The following is a 23547-nucleotide window of genomic DNA, read 5'->3' as shown; positions in this document are numbered from 1 at the left end:
AAGGAACATACCTCAACATAATAAAGGCAAATCTAACAAACCCACAGCCAACTTCATATTGAATAAGGAAAAGCTGAAAGCATTTCCTCTAAGATCTGAAGTAAGACAAGGATGTCCACTCACACGGCTCTCATTCAATATAGCACTAACAGTTTTAGCTAAGCCATTTAGGCAAGAGAAAGAAAGAAATGCACACAAAAAGAAAAAAAGGAAGTCAAATTATTCCTGTTTGCACATGATTTTTTTTATATATAGACAGACCTACAGATTCCACCAAAAAACTATTAGAACTGTTAAGTACATTTGGTAAAGTTGCAGGATACAAAATGAAACAGAAAAACCAGTAACATTTTAAAATGCTATTAATGAACTCATTAAGAAAAAAAAGTATAAGAGCAATTCCATACACAAAAGTTACAAAAAGGGTCAGCGTTGTGGCACAGTAGGTTAAGCTGTCACCTACCACATCGGAATCCAATATGAGCACTGGTTCCTGTCCTGGATGTTCCAATTCTGATCCAGCTTCCTGCTAACATGCCTGGGAAAGCAGCAGAAGAAGGCTGGAGAGCTTGGGCCCCTGCTATCCCTGCCATCTGGAGACCCAGATGGAGTTTCAGGTTCCTGGCTTCAGCCTGGCCCAGCCCCAGCCCTTGTTGCCATTTGGGGAGTGAACCATCAGATGGAAAATTAATCTCCCCGCCCCACCCTGTAACTCTGCTTTTCAAATAAAGTAAATCTTAACAACAACAACACAAAAAGCTACAAAATATATAATGACTTGGGGAAAAAAACCTAGGGTAACATCCCCAGGTCCTGTCTGGAAGGGTCCCTGGAAATACTGTTCGGATTGGTGCTCCTGCTCTCTCATAAGGGGCCTCTTGGCCAGGAGATGAAAACTTTTTTTTTTTTTTTTTTGTAATTGTAAGAAAAGAACAAAGCTAGAGGCATCATAATACCTGGTTTCAAGACAAACTAGAGTTATCGTAATCAAAACAACATGATGTACTGGCACAAAAACAGACACATAGATCAATAAAACAGAATCAAGATCCCAGGACCAGAAATGAATCCACACATGGAAAGTCAACTGATTCTCAAAAAAAGGCACCAAGCACACACACTGAAGAAAGGACAGTCTCTTCAATAAAGGTGCAAGGCAAACAGGCTATCCATATGCAGAAGACCGAAATTTGACCACTATTACCCCCAGCTTTTATCCTACAAAAAAGTCAACTCAGAAATAGAACAAACATCTTGTGCCTCTCAAGTAGATGAAAATAAACATTTTTTTAAATGGGCAAAGGATTTGGATAGATATTTCCCAAAATAAGAAATACAAATGGCCAACAAATATTTGAAAAAAAATGCTAGTATCACTAGCCATCATGGAAAAGCAAATGAAAACCACAGTGAAAGGGCCAGCACTATAGCACAGCCAGTAAAGCTGCCACCTGCAGTGCCCGCATCCCATATGGGCGTCAATGCAAGTCCCGGCTGCTCCACTTCCAACCCAGCTCTCTGTTATGGCCTGGGAAAGCAGTAGAAGATGGCCCAACTCCTTGGGCCCCTGAGCCTATATGGGAGACCCAGAAGCTCCTGGCTCCTGGCTTCGGATTGGCACAGCTCCAGCAGCTGTGGCCATCTGGGGAGTGAACCAGAAGATGGAAGACTTAGAATGGCTATCATCAAAACGAGAAAAAAATAACAAATACTGGCAAGTATGTGGAGAAAAGGAGGAAATGCAAATTAGTACAGCGATTATGGAGAACAGTATGGAGGTTGCTCAGAAAATTCAAAATACACCAACCATGTGACTCAGCTATCCCACTTCTGGGCATATTTCCATAGGAAATGAAATCAGCGTTTCAAAGATGTATCTGCATTTACATGTTCACTGCAGCACTACTCACAACAGCAAAATATGGAATCAGCCTACATAACTATCAGTGGATGAATAAAAAAAAATAATAGCTATTCATAATGGAATATCATTCAGCCATAAAACAGTATTAAATTCTGATATTTCCAGTAAAATAGATAGAAATAGAGGCCATTATGTTCTGTGGAAAAAATCAAAGACAGAAAAATACTGCATGTTCTCTCATGTGTGGAAAGTTTAAAAACAAAAAAAGTTAACCTGCATTTAGAAACTTAGAAATGGGGCCAGAGCTACGGCACAGCAGGTAAAGCCGCTGTCTGCAGGGCCAGCATCCCATACGGGTGCAAGTTTGAGTCCCGGCTGCTCCACTTCCAATCCACCTCTCTGGTGTGGCCTGGGAAAGCAGTAGAAGATGGTCTGAGTCCTTGGGTCCCTGCACCCACGTGGGAGACCAGGAAGAAGCTCCTGGCTCCTGGCTTCAGATCGGCGCAGCTCCGGCCATTGCGGCCATATGGGGAGTGAACCATCGGATAGAATACCTTTATCTCTCTCTGCCTCTCCACTCTCTGTGTAACTCTTTCAAGTAAATAATTAAACCTTTAAAAAAAAAGAAAAGAAAAACTTAGAACAGCAATTATGAGAGGCTGAGAGGCTGCAAAGAATGGGAGGTGGTGTTTAGAGGGATGTTGGATAATGGGTACCAAAGCATAGAGAGAAATAATAAGTTTTAGTGGTCTCAGCACAGTCAGCAACTGCAGATCACAAAAATGCATTTATTACCTACTGTATAAAGACCTGCAAAGGAGGAACCAGTAGGTTCCAAATATAAAGAAAAGACAAGGAATTATAGCAGCACTGTTTACAATAGCCAAAACAAGGAATCAACCAACATGTCCATCATCAGATGAATGGATAAGAAACTATACATAAAATGGGATACTTGTAAGGAAAAGGGGTACAGATCAAAGAGAAGATGAGATATGAACTCACAGTCAAAATAAATTTATTCAAGAAAAGTCAAGTCACGGAGCTGGCCAAGTGCTATCAAGCACAGACTGAACATGTGGCAGAGGGCACAATCCTCCAGCAAGCTGGGCCTTATGCATCTTAGGGTGGGCTAATGATCCGGAGGGCGGGTGGGGAGCAGCAGTGGTGAGTGTCTCCATGCAGTTTTCAAACTTGGAAAAGAATGCAGGGGTGGTGTCGGGAACAATACTTGGCATGGGGCTGAGCTGTTCTCTTGAAAGAAGGCAGGCATAAGGGGTAAAAGGGAATTTTATCTACTTTCCGGCAAGGAGCTAAAATGACTGAGGCTTATTTCCTTGTTCCATCAGTATTACTCAGCTATTAAAAAAAAAAAAAAAGAATGAAATTCTACCATTTGCATCAAAATGGATGCAACTGGAGGACATCATGGTAAATGAAACAAGTCAGATACAGAAAGACAAATTCTCTCCTCTATGTGGAAGCTAAAATTTAAAAATCCAAAGAAACCAGAAAAACAAAAACAAAAAGAAAGAAACCCTTGTATGTGCCTGTATTGCCACAAATATAGTTTTCCAATTTTTAGTTATGTCTTTGCCAAACAAATGGTTAAGAATGATATTCTACTATAGAGTTAACAATCTGTGATTATTTTTAACACACTGTATATGAGTGAAATTGACATCTTTTCACTTGATTACCATTTACAGTGATTCCTATATTCCTGCTGAACTATGGTCTTTTTGTTTGTTGAACTCATTTAGTGGCGCATTAAGCCTTTTTACTAAAGTAGATTAAAAATCTGTGTGTGTGTGTTTGTCCGCCTTTCAAATAAGAAGAAATAAATCCATTTTTAAATGTTAAAAAGACAAAAAAAAAAGCATTTGACAAAACTCAACATCCATTCATGATATAAATTCTCCATAAATCAAGAATAGGAAGTAAGTCCCTAACCTTGATAATGTGAGACCTCAGCCTGGATCAAGGGTAACTATTTTTAATTAGGCCTCCATCTTGTAACTTGGGCCTGACCAGGCCCTGAACCCTAAGCCAGAAGTTCCTAAAAGTAAATAATTAAACTCCCCTTGCAATAAACTCTTCTAGCAGCAGCCGATTAATAGATAACAGAGAAATACCTTGAGTCCCTGGTGTCTTCTCAGGGCAGATTAGGTGACTGATAGCTACCTGAGACCCTGCAGTTTGGCACGTACACCCCAGCAGCTCGGAACCTATGCTTCGGCCAATCAATTCAAAAGGCATCAACCCCAAAGCCATCCAACCACCTTTAGTAGGTCCGTTCCCGCCACTGGATGCACTAATCAATTCTAGGAAATGTCCTTTGAATTTCCCGTGTGATGAGATGATTTGCTAAATGGTACCATGATGTATAGAATGTCTCTGAAAACCCTATAAAAACCCTGTTAACTGAAGGGTCGGGGCTCTCAATTCACACCCGCTGCGTCAGTGTTGATTGAGAGACCAGGCCCGGACCAGCAATAAAACTCTCGTGTGCTTTACAGCGGTATCGGCTCCTTGGTGGTCTTTGGGGACAACTGAACTGGGCATAACAATAATATTGTCTCAGCTAGGGGTGCTAAAACAATCACTGAGTAAGTGGATTAAAGAACAAACATTTCTCATAGTCCCAAAGGCTGGCCAGTCCAAAGATGAAGTGGCCAACGGATTCAGTTTTTGGTGGTATCTCTCTTCCTGGTTTACAGATGGCCACTTTATCCTGTATCCTCAAACAGTAGGGACAGAGGAAGCTCTGGTGGCTCGCTCTTTAACGATAAATGCACTCCCACCAGAGAGGCTGCATCCTCAAAGTCTCAACCAAACCTAATTACCTTCTAAAGGACCCACCTCCAAAACCAACACACTCAAGGTCAGGGATTCAACATATGAATGGGCAAGGAGGAACACACAAACATGCAGTCCACAACAGGTACAAAATACCTAGTTAACAACATACAAAATGGTAAAAGACTGAGTATTTTCCCCAAAGACCAGTCTTTAAGGCAAGGGCGCCTATTCTCATCATTTCTATTCAATATCATTCTGGAAGTTTTAGTACTGTAAGGCAAGAAAACAAAACAAAAGGCATTCAGATTGTAAAGGAAAGAATAAAATATTCATTTTGAGAAATTATGACTCTCTCTCATGGGGCCAGCACTGTGGCGCAGCGGGTTAACGCCCTTGCCTGAGGTGCCGGCATCCCATATGGGCGCTGGTTTGAGACCCAGCTGCTCCACTTCCAATCCAGCTCTCTGTTGTGGCCTGGGAAAGCAGTGGAAGATGGCTCAAGTCCTTGGACCCATACATCCGCGTGGGAGACCCGGAAGAAGCTCCTGGCTTCCGATCGGTGCAGCTCCAGCTGTTGCGGCCAACTGGGGAGTGAACGAGCAGGCGGAAGACCTTTCTTTCTGTATCTCCCTCTCACTGTCTGTAACTCTACCTCTCAAATAAATACAAAAAAAACTTTTTAAAAAATAGAATACATAAAAAAATGGAAAAAACTTCCACGTTCATGGATCAAAAGAATCAACATCATCAAATGTTTATTCTCCCGAAAATAATTTACAGATTCAACACAATACCAATCAAAATACCAAAGACATTCTTCTCAGATCTAGAAAAAATGATGCTGAAATTCATCTGGAAACATAAGAGGGCTAGGATAGCTAAAGCAATCTTATACAACAAAAATAAAGCTGGAGGCATAACAATACCAGATTTCAAGACATACTGCAAGGCAGTTATAATCAAAACAGCCTGGTACTGGTAAAAAACAGATGGATAGGCCAATGGAACAGAATAGAAATGCTAGAAATCAATCCAACTATCTACAACCAACTTATAGTCGACCAAGGAGCTAAAACCATTCCCTGGAGCAAGGACAGTCTCTTCAACAAATGGTGCTGGGAAGTCTGGATTTCCACATGCAGAAATATGAAGCAAGACCCTACCTTACATCTTACACAAAAATCCATTCAAAATGGATTAAAGACCTAAATCTATGACCTAATACCATCGAATTACTAGAGAGCATTGGAGAAAACCTGCAAGACACTGGCCTAGGCAGAGTTCCTGGAAAAGACCTCAGAGGCATAGGCAATAAAAACCAAGATTAACAAGTAGGATTACATCAAATTGAGAAGCTTATGTACAGCAAAAGAAACAGTCAGGAAAGTAAAGATGCAATCAATAGAATGGTAGAAATTATTTGAAAACCATGCAACTGATAAAGGATTAATAACCAGAATATATAAAGCCATCAAAAAAAAAAAAAAAACTCAACAATAGCAAAGCAAACAACCCAGTCAAGAAGTGGGCAAAGGACTTAAGTAGACATTTCTCAAAAAAGGAAATCCAGGCCGGCGCCGTGGCTCAACAGGCTAATCCTCCGCCTTGCGGCGCCAGCATACCGGGTTCTAGTCCCGGTCGGGGCACCGATCCTGTCCCGGTTGCCCCTCTTCCAGGCCAGCTCTCTGCTGTGGCCAGGGAGTGCAGTGGAGGATGGCCCAAGTGCTTGGGCCCTGCACCCCATGGGAGACCAGGAGAAGCACCTGGCTCCTGCCATCAGAACAGCGCGGTGCGCCAGCCGCAGCGCGCTACCGCGGCGGCCATTGGAGGGTGAACCAACGGCAAAAGGAAGACCTTTCTCTCTGTCTGTCTCTCTCACTGTCCACTCTGCCTGTCAAAAAAAAAAAAAAAAAGGAAATCCAAATGGCCTACAAACACATGAAAAAATGCTCGGGAACTCTAGAAATCAGGGAGATGCAAATCAAAACCACAATGAGGTTTCACCTCACTCCAGTTAGAATAGCTTTCATACAGAAATCAACAAAAACAAATGCTGGCAAGTATGTGGAGAAAAAGGTACCCTAATCCACTGTTGGTGGGAATGCAAACTGGTAAAGCCATTATGGAAGACAGTTTGGAGATATCTTAGAAATCTGAATATAGCCTACCATACAACCCATCCATCCCACTCCTTGGAATTTACCCAAAGGAAATGAAATCAGCAAATAAAAGAGACATCTGCACCTCTATGTGTATTGTAGTTCAATTCACAATAGCCAAGACATGGAATCAACCTAAATGCCCATCAACAGAGACTGGATAAAGAAACTATGGAATATGTACTCTATGGAATACTACACAGCAGTTAAAAAAACTAAATCCGGATATTTACAGCTAAATGGAGGAATCTGGAACATATCATACTTAGTGAAATAAGCTAGTTCCAAAGGGATAAATATCATATGTTCTCCCTGATCTGCGATAACTAACAGAGTACCTAAAAGGAAACCTGTAGAAGTGAAACAGACACTATGAGAAGCAATTACTTGAAAAGCCCTTGTCTTAACTGTCAAGGAACACTTTATTATTGCTTTTTTTCTTTTTTCTTTTTTTTTTTTTTTTTTTTTTTACAGGCAGAGTGGATAGTGAGAGAGAGAGAGAGAGAGAAAGGTCTTCCTTTTTGCCATTGGTTCACTCTCCAATGGCCACTGCGGACGGCGCATCTCGCTGATCCGAAGCCAGGACCCAGGTGCTTCTCCTGGTCTCCCATGGGGTGCAGGGCCCAAGCACTTGGGCCATCCTCCACTGCCTTCCGGGGCCATAGCAGAGAGCTGGCCTGGAAGAGGGGTAACCTGGATAGAATCCGGTGCCCCAACCGGGACTAGAACCCGGTGTGCCGGCGCTGCAAGGGGGAAGATTAGCCTGTTAAGCCATGGCGCCGGCCCTTTATTATCTCACTTTATCTATTCTTTATTCTTTTTTTTTTTCTTAATACCATTGGCTGAACTGCTTACTTAACACAGAAATAATCATAGATGTATTAAGTCAATCAAAAATAGAACCCAGTTAAAAATAGGAGTGGGAATGAGAGAGGGAGGAGCTGTACAGATCAGCACACATTCCCACAGACCTACTCCTAAGGGTGAAGCTAAAAACTCGCATGGGACTCCAAATCCTATTTAGCTGGTGGCACTAATCCCATTATATGTGATAAAGTGATCATATTAAGTATGGAATTGATCATATAATAGGACGATCAGTCAAAGAGCTCACATAAATAAGACCAAGTGCCTGGTAATAACAATAGATTCAATTACAAATGAGACAAAGTTCCAACATGGGAACCAGTCCACACAGCAGACTTATAGAATGACAAACACCCTAAATAGCACTCTGACCTCAGAATCAGCCCCTAAGACCTGACTGAAAACACCATGAGAGCATTTCAGGCATGGAAAGCCAAGACATAGTGGCAAAAACGGTTCTGCATGAAGGATCTCTGTGACTGAGACCCCAGTGGAAAGAAGGGGCCATCAAAGAAGGATGTACTTTTCTCTGAAGAAAGGAGAGAACTTCCACTTTGCATATGGCCCTGTCTAAAAACTGACAGTTTGTGAACTCAAAAGTCTTCCGTAGCCTTGGCAGCTCATGACAAGAGCCTCAGGTGACCACTGACATCATAAATAAGAGTGTCAGTTGTTAAATCAACAACAGGAATCACTGTGCACTTGCTCCCCATGCTGGACCTCTGTCCTTAATTTGTTGTACTATAACAATTGACAGGCCGGCGCCGCGGCTCACTAGGCTAATCCTCCGCCTTGCGGCGCCGGCACACTGGGTTCTAGTCCCGGTCGGGGCACCGGATTCTGTCCCGGTAGCCCCTCTTCTAGGCCAGCTCTCTGCTGTGGCCAGGGAGTGCAGTAGAGGATGGCCCAAGTCCTTGGCCCTGCACCCCATGGGAGACCAGGAGAAGCACCTGGCTCCTGCCATCGGATCAGCGCGGTGCATCGGCCGCAGCACGCCTACCGCGGCGGCCATTGGAGGGTGAACCAACAGCAAAAAGGAAGACCTTTCTCTCTGTCTCTCTCTCACTGTCCACTCTGCCTGTCAAAAAAAAAAAAAAAAAGAAACAATTGACAGTAAAACTTGTCTTCAAACTGTACTTTATACTTTGTGTGTCTGTGTAGGTGCAAACAGTTGAAATCTCTCCTTAGTAAAAGAGTTGGTCTTCTGTATATAAAGTCAATTAAAAACGAATCTTAATGGAAAATGGAACAGGAGAGGGAGTGGGAGGTGGGATGGGAGTGTGGATGGGAGGGTGGGAATGGGGAGAAGAAACACTATATCCCTAAAAGCTGTACATATGAAAATTTGTACTCGTTAAATACAAACCTTCAAAAAAACCCCAATTTAATGCAGAACAAAAACAGTAAAACTCTTAAAAGAAAAATAGGAGATGATTTTTGTGACAGTGAGTTTGGCAAAGGGTTCTTAAATAAAATACCAAAAACATGATCTATAACAAAAAAAATGATAAATTGGACTTCATTAAAATTAAAAGAGGGGGCAGTGTTCTGGCTTAACAGGTAAAGCTGCCGGCCGCAGTGCCAGCATTCCATGTTGGCACCAGTTCGAGTCCCGGCTGCTCCACTTTCAATCCAGCTCTCTGTTATGGCCTAGGAAAGCAGTGGAAGACAGCCCAAGTGCTTTGGCCCCTGCACTCACATAGGAGACCCGGAGGAAGCTCTTGGCTCCTGGCTTCAGATCAGCACAGCTCCGGCCATTGTGGCTATCTGGGGAATGGACCAGAGGATGGAAGACCTCTCTCTTTCTCTCTCTCTGCCCCTGCCTCTCTATAACTCTGCCTTCCAAATAAAATAAATAAATCTTTTTAAAAATTAAATTAAAAAGCTTGTTCTGTGAAATGATAAAGCAACAAGCCACAGTCATCAAGTGGGAAAAAATATTTTCACATCACATTTTGAAAAAGGATATATATTCAGAATATGATTTTTTAAACACTCTAAAATGCATGAACAAAAGAAATATTCTCTTCTCTTTCAAAAAGATGTAAGGATGACAAACACGAAAAGATGCTCAGCACAATTAGTCATTAGGGAAATGAGATCCCACCTAACACCTATTAGAATGGCTAAAAAAAATAAACTATCAATTGCTAGTGAGGAAGCAGAACAATAGAAAATAAAATAGTCCAGGCACTCTGGAAGAAAGCATGGCAGTGTCTTACAGAGCTAAACATAGTCTAAACACATGATCAGCAATCACACTACAAGGCATTTATTTACTCAATTGATTTGAAAACATGTCCACACAAAATCAATATGTAAATGTTTATAACAGCTTAATTCACAAACCTCTGTTGGCAAAATAAGAAGTCGTGGGGTGTAAGAGTAAGAACATAGTCAAAGAGAATTCACATTTTTAGATTTATCAACTGGTGAATGAGAAGTATTTACTGAGATAAGGACAACTGCAAAATGTGTAAGTCATTAGCGTCTACATGTGGTATTTAAAGCCATGTGACCCACTGAATCAGTGAAGCAGCAAGGAGTTAGCACCATGGGCTCAGCACTGAGCTCTGGGATTCTCCAACATTTAGAAGTTGAACTGAAAAGGAGTAGAAACAAAACGAGAGTGAAAAGGAACATGCAGTGAGGTAGGAATACAATCAAAAGACTACAGTAAATAAAAGTCAAGGAAACAAAGTATTTCCAGGAGGAAAGAACAATCAGCCGTGTCAAAGGCTGCTGACCATCGGATATGGCGTGATGGCAGAGTGCCATGCCCACATTTGTGCAAATAAGATTCTGAAAAAAGAATAACTAAATGTGATTGGTTGACTAAAATCCATAGCATTTTCAGGGATCTTTCTGGATGCGGAAAACTGTCAGCCTATTCTTAAGAAGAAAAGAATGTCTAAGGACTAGTAGTTTATAGGTAACTGGTCTAATTTTGCCCCATGAAGTATCTACCTCTGGGCAAAGAAACAGTTAATGATGTATAATAAAAGGAACACTCCAACAACCCAAGAGAGGCTCAGCCCTTGAGGACTCAGATGCCAAACTGCCTTGGTCTTCCCAATTTTGCACACTACTCCACATCCTCATCCTCTTCCTGTGCTTAACTCAGCTTCCTTTCCACTAACATCTCTGCCTCATCTCAATCCAATTCAATTTCCTGATCTCCCAGTCAGTTCCTAGTTCACCAGTTTGTTCTCCTCATTCCCAGACTCTGGAGTTCTACAGATGGCTGCTACTCAATTCAAGCCTTAGAATCTTACTTCCTAGACTTTGTCCAAATAGCAATCTCACACCTCATCCAGCCCATCCAAGTCTTGAAGGCAGGCCCTGGAAAATCGGTCTTTTACTGATATTTGTAGATTTGAGCTAAAATAGCATCTTAGAATATGAAGGATATTTTGTAAGAGGGCAAAAAGAAAACAATCGCTATTATAGAAGATATTAAGAAAAAAGAACATGGGGCCACCTTAGCTGTTGAGTACCCAGAATAGGAACACGAATAGTAGGTTAAACTGAAAAAAATCTAAGACCATGAATGTTGTTTCTTGTTTGTAAAGATAGGAACATGACAAAGGCAATGGGAATGTTAAGTGCCCTTGTGTTAAAACAGTGACCAAAATTAGTCATAACAAAATGAAGTTCAACTAAGGATTCTTAAATGAATCTAAACAGATTCAGTACCAAAGCTAACATTAGTGGAAAAATTTTAAAGTGACACCTATTAAAGAACAGTAACTAAAACACTTTTTTTTTTTTTACCAAATAAACTGGTTTTTCTCTCTTCTGCCTCAATCTAAATAAACATTCCTTAAAAAAAAAAGCTCTTCCTTTATTGAACAGTCTTAACTGAAAACAGATTAAAGAATAAAGCAATTAGTTGTTTTAATATAAAATACTTTGTATAAAGAGAGAATATTACTTGACTAATTACATGACCAATACTGGTTTCATCACAACACACACACACATACACACACACGAATGCTAACTGGCATTAATGTGTCCATACTCTTGAGGCTGCCCCAATGACAGCTGCCTGATGGAAAGCCACTTGTAGTCACCAAATGAAGTGAGGCTCCATGACTCACAAAATAAAGTGCCCAGGTCTTTGGATTAGTGAGCTAGTGACAGAGCCAACTCCTGCAAGAGATGAAATGCAGCAGGGAATATACTGAGAACTCTGATCCAAAAGTTATTCTTAAACAGAGTCCATTTGTGGGTTTTCAGGAAACACCAAATCTCCTGAAATTGTCAGCAAAATTTGGTGTGAATATGTTTTACTGGAGAGAATATTCATAGATCTATCTAAAGAACAAGCATACTTCTCTAAAGAGTCAAAAAGTGTTTTAGGCTTTGCGGGCCACATGGTCTCTGCCTCAATCACTCAGTTCCACCACTGCAGCACAAAAGGGTCTGCAGACAATTTTAATTAAATACATATGTATGTGCTCTGTTATAACTTTCATTTACAAAAACAGGATGTATGCTAGATTTGATCCACAAACTGAGGTTTGCCAACCTCAATTGTCATCAATCTTTCTCTTAGTCATTTCCTTCCATGAATCAAGGACTCTGCAGTTCAAGTCATTCACATTCCTGAGAAATTTTAATCAAACAGATAAATTCAGTCTTCCTTGATCAATGAATTCCAATGGTCTGTCCCAAGATATTTTAGCAGACTCAACTATGGCTAACTCTAACATTGCCACAAATAGTTCCTTTTTTGAAAGCATGAACTATCAATATTTATTGACTTATTATATATAACCAGATATGTTCCAGGCTCTATATATTCCATTTACTGACCACATAACCTTGTATCTTCCAGTTCTTTAAATTATTTTTATTTTCAATATCCCAAACTTCAATGGTTCTCTCAGTATAATCCTGAGTGTCCTTTTGTAATATACCTAAAAATTTTTATTCCAAAATAAGTTCTTCCCAACCCTCCAATCACTATGCTCCACCCAAACACCCAGAATCCTGAATAAAACTCAAGATCACATGAATGCACAGAATGATTGTCTCTACACATTCACATTCTATGACCCTTGATGCTCCCACAACTCTTCCAATCATTTTTCTTTCACAACCTTCAAAAACTTTTAAGTATTTATAGTACTACCAAAGGCCCCATCCTAGTATCTCCTGACACAAAACCAGGAAATGACACTGGCGATAGATGGTGACACTTTCCATTTCTTATTTATGAGGCCACCACATGTAAAAATATCTGCATGTGAGCCCAGCCATATCCCTTCTGTTCCCAGAGCAAAAATATCTCTTTCTCAAACCCAAAGTTAATATTTGCTCTTATGCTTTATTATAATTCCTACCACCTCCACAGGGTCTTTCATTATTATTATGTTTGAATTTTGCAGAGCTATATAAGTTTTCTATTGCTATGGAAATTCTCAGAAATGGAGGGGCTTAAAATAATTCAATTAATTACCTAATAGTTGTGGAGGGTCAGTCCAGTGACAATGTTGCTGGACTATCCACTTAGGGTCTCACAGACTGACATCAGGATGTCAGTAGGCTATATTTCTTTCTGAAGGCTCTGGGGACGAATCTGCTTCCAAGCTCATCCAGGTTGTTGGAAAAGTATAACTTCTTGTGGTTTAAGGCTGAGATCCTCATTTCCTTTCAGTCTGTCAACTAGGGCCTATTGCTAGTTTCTAGAAGTTAGGCAAATTCCATGCCAGATGGATTTCCTCCATCTTCAAAGTCAGCAAATACAATCATTCTCATGTTGAATCTGCATTAGACAAAAGCTTGCCCAGAAACCTGTGCAAAAACAATCTCCTTTTTTATCTATAGCACTAGTTGAAATGGCTAAGGAGCAATTCCCTTGAGCTTCACAGAGGTCACTTGATTAGATTGAGACATACTTTTAACTTCTTGGAAGTGTCCACAGTGTGACTGAATACTCTGACCTTTTGATAATTCTAAAGTTATTCAGCCACTCCCTTGGTTTTCCCTATATCACACTTTCAGAAGCAATTTTTTTTATGTAAACATCCTTTGATCAGCCCAGCTCGGGCCACTGTGGCCACCTGGGGAGTGAACCAGAAGATGGAAGACTTTTCTCTCTGTCTCTCCCTCTGTAACTCTACCTCCCAAATAAACAAATAAAATCTTTAAAATGAACTCCCTATTAAAAGCAGTCATGGGGGTGGGAGTTTGGTGTACCAGTCAGGGTACTGCCTGAGATGTCTGCATCCCATATGGAAGTGCCTGGTTTGTGTCCCAGCTTCTTCCCTTCTGACACAGCTTTCTGCTAATGCACACATTAGGACACAGCAGGTGGACAGCTCAAGTACTTGGGTCCTTGCTACCTATGTGGGAGACGTAAATTGAGTTCCTGAGGGGCCAGCATATGGCACAGGCAGATTAAGCCACCATTTCTGATGTTGCTATCCCATATCAGAGTTGCAGTTAGAATCCTGGCTGCTCTACTTCCAATCCAAATCCCTGCTAATGTGCCTGGGAAGGCAGCAGCAAACGGCCTAAGTACTTGCATCCCTGACACCCACATGGAGACCAGGGTGGCATTCCAGCCTCCTGGCTTTCTCCTGGCCCAGCCCTGGCTATTGCACCCATCTGGAGAATGCAATATCAGATTAAAGATTTCTGTGTGTGTGTGTCTGTCTGTCTGTCTGTCTGTCTCCCCTGCCCCTCATTATGACACTCTGCCTTTCAAATGAGCAAATCTTTGAATTGAGTTTGCAACTCCTGGCTTTCTCTTGGCCCAGCCCTGGCTATTATGGCCATTTCAAACCAGCAGATATAAGATCAATCAATGACTCTCTCTCCATTTCTGCCTTCCAAATAAAATGGACAAGGACAATATACGAGGAAATCTGACAGTCCAATAGTTTTTTTAAAAAAAAAAAGTAATTAAAACGTGAACAAAAGAACTGGATAGACACGTCTCAATATATATATGGAGGGAGGAGGAAGGGAGAGAGAGAGAGAGAGAGAGAGACATGGATGGATATCAAGAGATCGATCTTCCATCTACTGATTTACTCCCCAAATGGCCAGACCAGAGCCAGAATACAGGAGCTTCATCTGAATCTCCCATGGGGGTGCAGGAGCCCAAGCACTTGGACCATCCTCTGTTGCTTTCCCAGGCACATCAACGGTGAGCTGGATTTGAAGTGGAGCAGCTGGATCTGAACTGGTACGCATATGGGATGCCAGTGATGTAGGTGGCGGCTTTACCCACTACGCCACAGTGCTGAACCGTTATTTTTTCTTTAGCTTGTGCTTACTATAGATAATCCTAAGAAAGTATGAGGAGGGGGATTTTTTGTCATTCTCAAAGGTCTTCAAAACTATTTCAGGAAACCCAGGGCTTATGTTATAAAGGCGAAGAGGAAGAGGGAGACATTATTCTCAGATTTGTACATATAGTCCATGCAATAAGATGATTAACAAAGAAGAACAAAGAGAGCAAAAATAAGGTTTATCAATAAATAAGAACTATGTGTTATAACTATATGCTATAAATCACTCAACCTTGCTAAATACTCATAAAAATAATTTTAAATGCTCATTTAAAAATCAATGAAAATATCTGGGTTTTTTTTTTGTTTTTTTGTTTTGTTTTGTTTTGTTTTTGACAGGCAGAGTGGACAGTGAGAGAGAGAGAGACAGAGAGAAAGGTCTTCCTTTGCCATTGGTTCACCCTACAATGGCCACCGCAGCCAGCACACCACGCTGATCCAAAGGCAGGAGCCAGGTGCTTCTCCTGGTCTCCCATGGGGTGCAGGGCCCAAGGACTTGGTCCATCCTTCACTGCACTCCCGGGCCATAGCAGAGAGCTGGCCTGGAAGAGGGGCAACAGGGACAGAATCCGGCACCCCGAATGGGACTAGAACCTGGTGTGCCGGCGCCACTAGGCGGAGGATTAGCCTGTTGAGCCACGGCGCTGGCCCCTGTTTTATTTTCAATTGTGGTTTATTTTTACTTGTCTGGGAAATGTTACTGATATCTTAATTTAATCTTTGGGTTAACTGATGTGTTTTGATAATGCAACTGGTAATATTTAAAAGTTATAGGTTTCATAGGATGCCTTTTATAAAACAACTTCTTTTTTTTTAACTTTTATTTAATGAATATAAATTTCCAAAGTACAGCTTATGGATTACAATGGCTTCCTCCCTCCCCTATAACTTCCCTCCCACCCGCAACCCTCCCCTCTCCTGCTCCCTTCCACCAGCAATCATCCTTGGATATCTCAAGTCTCTTGATGTTAGGCACAGAGATGAGACTTGCTTTGGCTGATAGAATATTAGAGGACATGACATAAGCAAAGACTTGAAATGTATTTCCAGAGTTGGAGCTTCTGCCATCACTAGGAGAAAATCATGCCCCTTGGCAATCCTTTGATCCAAGGAACAACAAAGACTCATAGAACGGACCTAAACTCTGTGCACATTTTGGGGGCAAGAACAGCTAACTCAATAAACATATTAGCAAGAACAACTTCTATTTTAAGTCATCCATGTCATAGTATTATTGTGGCTTTTGTTATATTTAATATACTTATATATTAATTTTAAAACATCATCTCGCTAAAAATCTTTATATACGAAGTTGATGAGCCTCTCTTTCCTTTTGTCCTACAGTAGATATATATATTTCCAAAGGTAGCTGCATCAGTATCTCCCATTTCACATGATTTTTACAGTTTGATCTTAACATTCACGCATCAGGTGGTGGTGTTTATTTCTGTTCCCACGAAGTTTGACTGATCCTATGATGCTGTGTAAGACCTGAAGCCAGACATAAAGGTATCTACAGTTTCCATGTATGGCCTTCAGGCAAGCCAGCAGCAAGCAAGAAGCCTAACCCCGCTGGGACAAGCACAATGAGAGGTACAAATTTGACAAAAGACAGAGACAGACACCAAGCAAAAGGCTAAGAGTCCAAGTAGGGAAACAGCAAAGAGAAAGGCACTATGGAGTAGAGCCGTGACTGCTAACGATCTGAGTAAAGCCACGTTGGACTTTACAGACACCCTAGTGCCCAGCTGACACTATTCAAATCAGCAGATCCTCCCAGTTTATTCATAATCCACATAACTGCAAGAATAAACTGGTACTGCTTTAAGACACTAACATTTATAGTGAATTATTACATGGAGGCGCAAACAAGTCATTGATAAACGTGCTGAATTAATTAATTAAATTTGTTTAAATATTCTGTTTCATGCTTACCTTGGTGTTCGCCATGTCCACAATATACTGGTCTCCCTTTATACATTCCATTACTTCAAAACCATCTCTGTCAATCACCTTGGCCTGAGAACTTCCAGATACAACAAGTATCATGTCTCCTGTGTTACTATATTGTAATGACTTGATCTGATGGCTGTGCAAAAGAAAAAGAAAATAATCTGGTAAGGCACTTAGCACAATATTCATATTTTAACTGCCTAAAGCTCTCCAGGAAAAATGTTATACAACTGCACAAACTGATAATTCTATAAAATCAGGAACATAAACCTCAAATGGACCCTCAACACCCACTGGTTAACCTGTTAGCTCTCTCTTCCAACTCAACACAGCAATCTATTAAAGCATACTCTACTAACCCTATACCTTCAACCTGACCAATTTTCCCTCTTTCAACTGCTAATCTTCTCGATGTTAACTACAAGAAACAAAAAAGAACTACTTTGGGACAGGCGCTGTAGCATAGCAGGTAAAGGTACCGCCTGCAGTGCCAGCATCCATATGGGCGCCGGTTCGAGTCCCCGGTTTCTCTGCTTCCCAACCAGCTCTCTGCTATGGGTTGGGAGGGCAGTGGAAGAGGATGGCCTAAGGCCTTGAGCCCCTGCACCCAAGTGGGAGACCTGGAGGAAGCTCCTGGAACCTGGCTTTGGATCAGCTCAACTCCAGATGTTGCTGCCACCTGGGGAGTGAACCAGCGGATGGAAGACCTCTCTCTCTCTCTCTTTCTCTCTCTCTGCCTCTGCCTCTCTATAACTCTACCTGTCAAAATAAATCTTCAAAAAAATTTTAAAAGAACTGCCTCAACTTTCTCCCCCTTAATGTTATAAATTTAACTGCTCCTAAACGCCTCTCTTCCTCCTTCTGTTCAACTACAAGGATGAAAATGAACCTCTTCCTGGCCAAGGGAAATCATAATACCGATATCCAGGATCCCATCATTCCCAATATCTTCAGGAACTTCCACTATCTTTTCTCTTCTTCCCTTCACAGTTAAGCAGTTTGAACACATTTTCAACCTTCCTCCTCTCCTCCTTTGGTTCTCTAGCACAACAGTATCCTTTCCACTCTCACCACTCCACTAAAACGAATCTTGTCGTTGTAGCTGTAGTGACAGCTACGGTGTGCCACTTTCAGGATTGAAATATTCAGGCTCCCAGCTTCCAGAATTGTGCCTGCTGGTGCTGAACAGGTAAATCCTCAGGAATTTCCTTGAGTTGCATGGAGCTGCCACATCCAAGGTTATGTCACTCTCTCAAAGCAGCCCACATTCAGTGACTGCCCAACATGCAGTAAAATGGCCCGGCACTATACATCACAACCTGGAATATCTCAGAAGGGTTATTCCAGTGTCAGGTTCCAGTGGGATCACAACAGTTGAGGCTGCTGTTACACTACTCTTCCAGCTTCCCAGTGCTATATCCATTGCAACCTCTCTCACAGAGATCAACCCCAGAAGTACTGCCCAATCAACTTCCTACATGCAAATGTTGAAATGTCAAACTTTGTTCTAGGGAACCTGACCTGAGAGAGATGATACCAAAAGTGGCCCTGTGAAATTGACTATAAAATGAGATTCTTAAGTGTATTAACCACTAACTGACTAGCAATGAGGAACCAACCACTGTTTGTAACTAGTCCATAACATGCTGTATCACTGCAATCACAATTGCAAAAACGTTTGTTGGTGAAAGAGAAGGCATGGCAGGTGCAATATTTCAGGCATTTATGAAGTACAGAGCAGTAATTAAAAGGACTAGGAACTGGATAGCTGTTGCTAGGAGCAGTCAATGCAATGGAGAAAAACAATGAAAGGCTGAGGGTGATAAATCATTGATTAAAGACTACATTATAAAAGCCACAGGATCTCTTTGGCAACATACAGAGATAGGGATATGGGTCTATGACAGGTAAGTGATATGCAGTCTTTGATGTGGTAAAACATGTTTCCTACTCCTGTTAAGAACTAGGACCACACAATCAATAGTAGCATACCTTTATGTGTTTGAACCAAGGCTATATTAATTTTCCTGCCCTAGGTTTGAATTCACTTCCAAGAGACCCAGACAATATGGATAATCAAGAGAAATTTACAGTGATGTACAATATTGATGGCATCATATTAAGTCCCATGGACTTACCCCTAAGGGTAAAGCTAAAACCTTGCCATGGGACTTCAAATCCCATTAAGTTGGCAGGTACCAATGCCATCTTACTAGTTAAAGTGATCAGTTTAAATTCATAACTGATCATAAAGATAGGATTAAGTGTCAAAGGGATCACATAAATAAGACCAAGTGTCTGCTAATAATAATTGATAGAATTAAAAAGGAGAGAACGACCCAACATGGGAAGCAGGACACACAGCAGACTCATAGAATGACAAATGCCCTAAACAGAACTCTGGCCTCAGAAGCAGCCCTTAAGGCATTTGGATCCGGCTAAAAAGCCCATGAGAACATTTCAGGCATGGAAAGCCAAGAGGCTGTGGCAAAAAATAACCAACAGGAAAGATCTCTGTGAGTGAGATACTGGTGGAAAAAAAGGGGCCATCAAAGAAGGAGGTACTTTTCTCTGAAGGGAAGAGAGAACCTCCACTTTGATTATGGCTTGTCTAAATAGTGTCAGAATTCGTGGACTCAAGAGGCCTTGGCAGCTGGTGACAAGAGCCTTGGTTGATCACTGACGACATAAATAAGAGTGTCCACTGTTAAATCAACAAATGGAGTCACTATGCACTTGCTCCCATGTAGGACCTCTGTCCTTAATGTGTGGTGTTATGAAAATTAACAGTAAAACTAGTCTTCAAACAGTATTTTATACTTTGTGTGTCTGTGCAGGTGCAAACTGTTGAAATCTTTACTTAGTATAGAATTGATCTTCTGTATATAAAGATAATTAAAAATGAATCTTAATAGAGAATGGGATAGGAGAGGGAGTAGGAGGTGGGATGGTTTGGGGGTGGGAGGGTGGGTATGGGGGAAAGAACTGCTATAATCCAAAAGTTGTATTTACGAAATTTATATATTTCTATATAAAAAAAAAAAACATAATTCACTGATGCCAGAATGCCAAGTGTTAAACCAACAAAAGAAGTCACCGTACACTTGCTCTCCATGTAGGACCTCTGTCCTTAATGAGTTGTACTATGAGAATTAATGGAAAAACTAGTTTGTTTGTTTTTTTAAGATCTATTTATTTATTTGAAAGTCAGAGTTACACAGACAGAGGAGAGACAGAGAGAAAGAGGTCTTCCATCCACTGGTTCACTCCTCAGATGGCCGCAACAGCCGGAGCTGCACCGATCCGAAGCCAGGAGCCAGATGCTTCCTCCGGGTCTCCTAAGCAGGTGCAGGGGCCCAAAGACTTGGGCCATCCTCTACTGCTTTCCCAGGCCACAGTAGAGAGCTGGATTGGAAGAAGAGCAGCCTGGACTAGAACTGGCGCCCATATGGGATGTTGGTACTTCAGGCCAGGGCATTAACCTGCTGTGCCACAGCGCCGGCCCAGAAAAATTAGTTTTCAAACAGTACTTTATACTTTTGTGTGTCTGTGTAGGTGCAAACTTTGAAATCTTTACTTAGTATAGAGTTCATCTTCTGTATATAAAGATAATTAAGAATGAATCTTAATAAAGAATGAGATGGGAGAGGTAGTAGGAGGTGGGACAGGAGTAGGGGTGGGGGTGGGGATGGGGGTGGGAGGGTGGCTATGTGGGGAAGAATCTCTATATTCCAAAAAGCTGTACCTATGAAAATTTATATTTATTAAATAAAAGATTTAAAAAAGCATAATTTCAAAACACTGAAAAACATAAAAATATTTCAGCATATATGCAACATTAGCAAAATAATATGAAAGCATCTGAAGTTTATAAGTACACCCGTGACTTTGTTACCTACTCTCATAATTAAAGAAAATTCTCAATTTCACCTAAGTATTACAGAAAAGAATTTTTTATCCAACTTCACAGAAACTAGAAAATCCAGAGGCCAGCGTTGTGGCATAGCAGGTGACAGTGTGGCCTGCAATGCCAGCTTCCCATATGGGCGCAGTTTGTGTCCCGGCTGCTCCAATTCTTTTTTTTTTTTTTTTCTTTTTTTTAGATTTATTATTTGAAAGGCAGAGTTACAGAGAGACAGAGGCAAACAGAGATAGAGGTCTTCCATTGGCTGGTTCACTACCCAAACTGTCATAAAGGACAGAGCTAAGCCAAACAAAAGCAAGGAGCTTGGAGCTTCTTCTGGGTCTCCCACACAGGTACAGGGGCCCAAGAACTTGGGCCATCATGCACTGCTTTCCGAGGCTATAGCAGAGATCTGGATCAGAAGTGGAGCAGCTGGGACTCAAACCAGCACCCATAGGGGATGCCGGCACTGCAGGGGGTGGCTTTACCCATTCGCCTGCTCCAATTCCAATCCAGCTCTGTGCTACTGGCCTGGGAAAAGGAGCAGCAGACGACCCAAGCAGATACTATCCACAGGGGAGATCCGGATGAAGCTCCTGGCTTTCCGGCTTCAATCTGGCATAGCACTGGCCATTGCAGCCATCTAGGGAATGAGGAAGTAGATGAAAGAGCTCTCTGTCTCTCCCCCTCTCTAACTCTAACTTTCAAAATAAATAAATAAATCTTTTTTAAATATTAGAAGATAAAAATATTGAATTTATGAGTCATGGAATTTAAATAACTATAACAGAAAATTAACTGGCAAACAAAGAATTTATAGAAAGAACAAGAAATCATAACAAAAAAAGGAAAAATTCTAGAAAGAAAAATACAGTAACTAAAATTGAGAATTCATGGATGGTTGAATAGCAGAGAATCAGAAGGTTAAAAGAAAATTTCTGGACTGAAACGTGGTGAAAAAACATGGAAAATGCAGAAAACAAACAAAAGATACATGTGACACATGTTAAAAATTTGTCTCACACTGGAATTGCAGAATGGAAGAAGAGAAAAGCAGTATTTGCAGAGCTAATTCTAATTATCAAAATTTATAGAAAAAATGACTAAAGATACTAATCTAGAGATTCAAGAAGTACTATAAACCTTCACAGTGTAGTAGAAATTACATCTAGGCACAGCATAGCAAAACTGCAGAAAGTCAAAGATAAAAATAAAATAAAAATAAAAATAAAAGCTTAACAATAGAGTATAAAAAATATTTCAACAGAGTAGGTGATTGTTTTCATGGAAGTAACAAAATTAAAACCAATGGAATTTACTTACTTTAAAGGAAATACTACAGGGAGTTCATTAGGCAGAAAACAAAAGATGTCAAAAGATGGCATAAAGAACAGTAAGAGATGAAAAATACAAAAGTAAGTATCAATGGATACTGATTTTATAAAACAACAATGTCTGATGGGATATATAAATATAAAATACACAAACAACTGCAAAAAAAAGGCAGGAAAAAGATGTAACTAAATATAGTGAATGTTCTAAGGTCTTTACATTTAACAGGAAAAGGCAAAAGTGCTAACTTATAATAGACTTTCAAGTTATTCTAAGAATGTATGTTGCTTTTTTTTCCTCAGCTTGTGGACCAGGACGAGCAGAGCAGGACAGGCGCTTAGACCCCGGGACTGTCTTCCAACATGGCCAAAGACAACTGTTCAAACAAAAAGTTATCAAAAAATCATAGGCACAGTCTCTATGCCTATGATTCACAAAAGAGCAACTGAAAATCCTCATCAATGCCTTCAATCAAAAGACATACCCTGGCTATGCTTCCAAACAGAAGCTTGCTTTGGACATCAACACCAAAGATTCAGAATCCAAGCTTGGCTGCAGAATCGAAGAGCACAATATTCATTCCAGAAAAGACCAGAGCTTAAGGAAGCTTTAGACTCAAGCCAAGGCCATGGAGAAGACTGTCCTAAAGAACAGATTCAAGGCCGGCGCCATGGCTTAACAGGCTAATCCTCCGCCTTGTGGCGCCGGCACACTGGGTTCTAGTCCCGGTTGGGGCACCGGATTCTATCCAGGTTGCCCCTCTTCCAGGCCAGCTCTCTGCTATGGCCCGGGAAGGCAGTGGAGGATGGCCCAAGTCCTTGGGCCCTGTACCCGCAAGGGAGACCAGGAGAAGCACCTGGCTCCTGGCTTCGGATCAGCGACATGCGCCGTCCGCAGCGGCCATTGGAGGGTGAACCAACGGCAAAAAGGAAGACCTTCCTCTCTGTCTCTCTCTCTTACTATCCACTCTGCCTGTCAAAAAAAAAAAAAACAGATTCAAATTCTCTCTACTGTACAAACAGAACCCAGCAGTGTCAACCAATTACAGTTCCTCTCGATCTCACACCCTCATCAAGGCATTTTTGAACAACTCTTACCCAGGAATTGATTCCAGAGAACAACTTGCCAAAGAAATCAGAGTTCCTGAGTCAAGAACCCAAACTTGGTTTTAACACCAGAGAAATAGATTCCTTATCCAGAGAAAAGGAAAGTCTAATGAGCCCTTAGAGGAAGACCAGGGAGAAGACTGAGATTGCTGCAAGTCTTTCAAGAAATCTACCTTTTCCCCGAGACTTCAAGACAAACCTTCCAAGAAATGGTAAACAGGACTTCAGGAGGCAAATACAAGAGAAACCACGC

At 41.2% G+C, this 23547-nt stretch overlaps 1 protein-coding gene across 1 annotated transcript in view; it reads right to left on the bottom strand.

The window, feature by feature from the left end:
• Positions 1-23547, bottom strand: part of WDR70 (WD repeat domain 70) — a 300629-nt gene that overhangs the window by 195729 nt on the left and 81353 nt on the right. Inside the window, exon 8 of the mRNA XM_062212004.1 lies at positions 16935-17088. Within this exon, the coding sequence (XP_062067988.1) occupies positions 16935-17088 (154 nt within the window). The remainder of the gene's footprint in view (positions 1-16934; positions 17089-23547) is intronic.

This window comes from Lepus europaeus, chromosome 15 (assembly GCF_033115175.1).
Source record: "Lepus europaeus isolate LE1 chromosome 15, mLepTim1.pri, whole genome shotgun sequence".
Lineage (NCBI taxonomy): Eukaryota > Metazoa > Chordata > Mammalia > Lagomorpha > Leporidae > Lepus > Lepus europaeus.
The sequence above is the reverse complement of the archived record's forward strand: the minus strand, read 5'-3'. Positions and strand labels throughout refer to the sequence as shown.